Genomic DNA, 1800 nt, shown 5'->3' with positions numbered 1-1800 from the left:
GCGTTTGTGACTTAAGCGCGCTAAAGTCAAGCTCTTTAGCGGCACTTTACCATAAAACGCCGCTAAAGAGCTTGACTTTTAGCGGCGCTTCCACTACAAACGCCGCAAAATACATTAGCCTATAGCGGCGCTTGATTTACAAACGCCACTAAAGACCTTGACCTTTAGCGACGCTTCAATCACAAACGCCGCTAAATGCCCTAACTTTTAGCGGCGATTTCTTGCAAACGCCGCAAAAAGACCTTGACTTTTAGCGACGCTTTTCATAAAAACGCCACTAAATGCATTACCCTTTAGCGGCACTTTTCCCACAAACGCCGCTAAATTGAGCAACTTTATAAAAGAACATTTTCTATATTTTTAGACCTCCTGTAACAACAAATCAGAAGAAACTAAAATCTAAACCAACCGAAAGCAATAAATCTATATAATATTTAAAATTAAATGAATAATATATAATAAATATCAATAAATATAATAAAATTCATATTATTCTTACAAATATGTTAAAAGGTAAAATGATAATATAAAGTTAGAATGATAAAAAAATTTACACGATAGTCTAAGACGACGGTGGTTGCGACTGTTGAAACATCTTCATCATATTCTGAAGCTGCTGCTGGAGTTCATCGTACTTTCTAGTCTGCTCTGCTTCCCTCTCTGCCGCTTCTGTTTTTAGCTGTATCTGGAGCTCTTCGTACTTCCGTTGAACCTCAACTTCTCTCGCTGCTGCCTCCGCTTTAAGTTGTGTAATTTGCTCAACTGTTGTCGCTTGCATCTGAGCCATCTGGTCTCTTAACCTCTGGACTTCAGCTTGAGCCTGACTCCCCGAAGGCATGTATTGTTGCGAGCTGGATCCAAAATATTGGGTTGGGCTAACAAAATATCCTTGAAATTGAACCCGACCGTACCTTTCAGGACCCAAAACATCAGTGATAATACGGTTATCAATGTCTTCAATATGAACAGAACTATCACTGGAAGCAATCGCTTCGTACTCCGCTTTTTTATCCTTTAGTTTATCCTACAACAATAAATCACATAGTTAGGAACGCAATATATATTAAAAAAACAAATGCAACATAACTTAACAAAATTTGCATTACAAGAAATGAAATAAACCATTAGAAAATATACACTGTAAAATATTAAAACAAGTCAAATTGTATTAAGCAAACGTACCAGAATTTCTGCAGCTTCAGGAGTCATAGGGTTCACATCTTTCTTCCTTTGTGTAATGTCAAAAAGTTGAAGGCGTCCAACTTTCTGACCGGACGACAGTTCCTATAATACAGTAGTAAAAATATTATTTGATAGAAAGTAATAAAAATCTGACAGAATTACAAAGTTCAAAATACCTTAGAGTGAGCTACACAAGCAAAACTTTTAGACCCAGCTGTGTGAGTTATGTATAATATTATGTAACTTATTATGTTATTATGTAAGTTATGTATTATGTAAGTTATGTAAGTTATGTAAGTTAAGTATTATATAAGTTATGCAAGTCCGACAAGTTAATGTATAATATTAATTCATTTAGTTATGTGAGTTATGTATAATATTATGTAACTTATTATGTTATTATGTAAGTTATGTATTATGTAAGTTAAGTAAGTTATGTAAGTTAAGTATTAAATAAGTTATGCAAGTCCGACAAGTTAATGTATAATATTAATTCATTTAGTTATGTGAGTTATGTATAATATTATGTAACTTATTATGTTATTATGTAAGTTATGTATTATGTAAGTTAAGTATTATATAAGTTATGCAAGTCCGACAAGTTAATGTATAATATAA

The 1800-nt window shown here is 33.2% G+C and overlaps 1 protein-coding gene across 1 annotated transcript; it reads right to left on the bottom strand.

Moving 5' to 3' along the window:
* Nucleotides 1-556: 556 nt before the first annotated feature.
* Nucleotides 557-1280, bottom strand: LOC128042868 (uncharacterized). The gene is made up of 2 exons (XM_052634165.1): nucleotides 1183-1280; nucleotides 557-1024 (listed from the first exon to the last, which is right to left on the bottom strand). The coding sequence occupies exons 1-2, from the start codon at nucleotides 1207-1209 to the stop codon at nucleotides 563-565; spliced, it is 489 nt and encodes a 162-aa protein (XP_052490125.1). The 5' UTR covers nucleotides 1210-1280; the 3' UTR covers nucleotides 557-562.
* Between the last annotated feature and the right edge of the window lie 520 nt (nucleotides 1281-1800).

This window comes from Gossypium raimondii, chromosome 8 (assembly GCF_025698545.1).
Source record: "Gossypium raimondii isolate GPD5lz chromosome 8, ASM2569854v1, whole genome shotgun sequence".
NCBI lineage: Eukaryota > Viridiplantae > Streptophyta > Magnoliopsida > Malvales > Malvaceae > Gossypium > Gossypium raimondii.
The sequence above is the reverse complement of the archived record's forward strand: the minus strand, read 5'-3'. Positions and strand labels throughout refer to the sequence as shown.

What these genes read in the sequence shown, in the direction of transcription:
- LOC128042868 (XM_052634165.1), bottom strand. Translation starts at nt 1,209, where the DNA reads ATGACTCCTGAAGCTGCAGAAATTCTG. An exon ending in CTGAAGCTGCAGAAATTCTG is followed by an intron (nt 1,025 to 1,182) that starts GTACGTTTGCTT and finishes TTATTGTTGTAG; the next exon opens with GATAAACTAAAGGATAAAAA.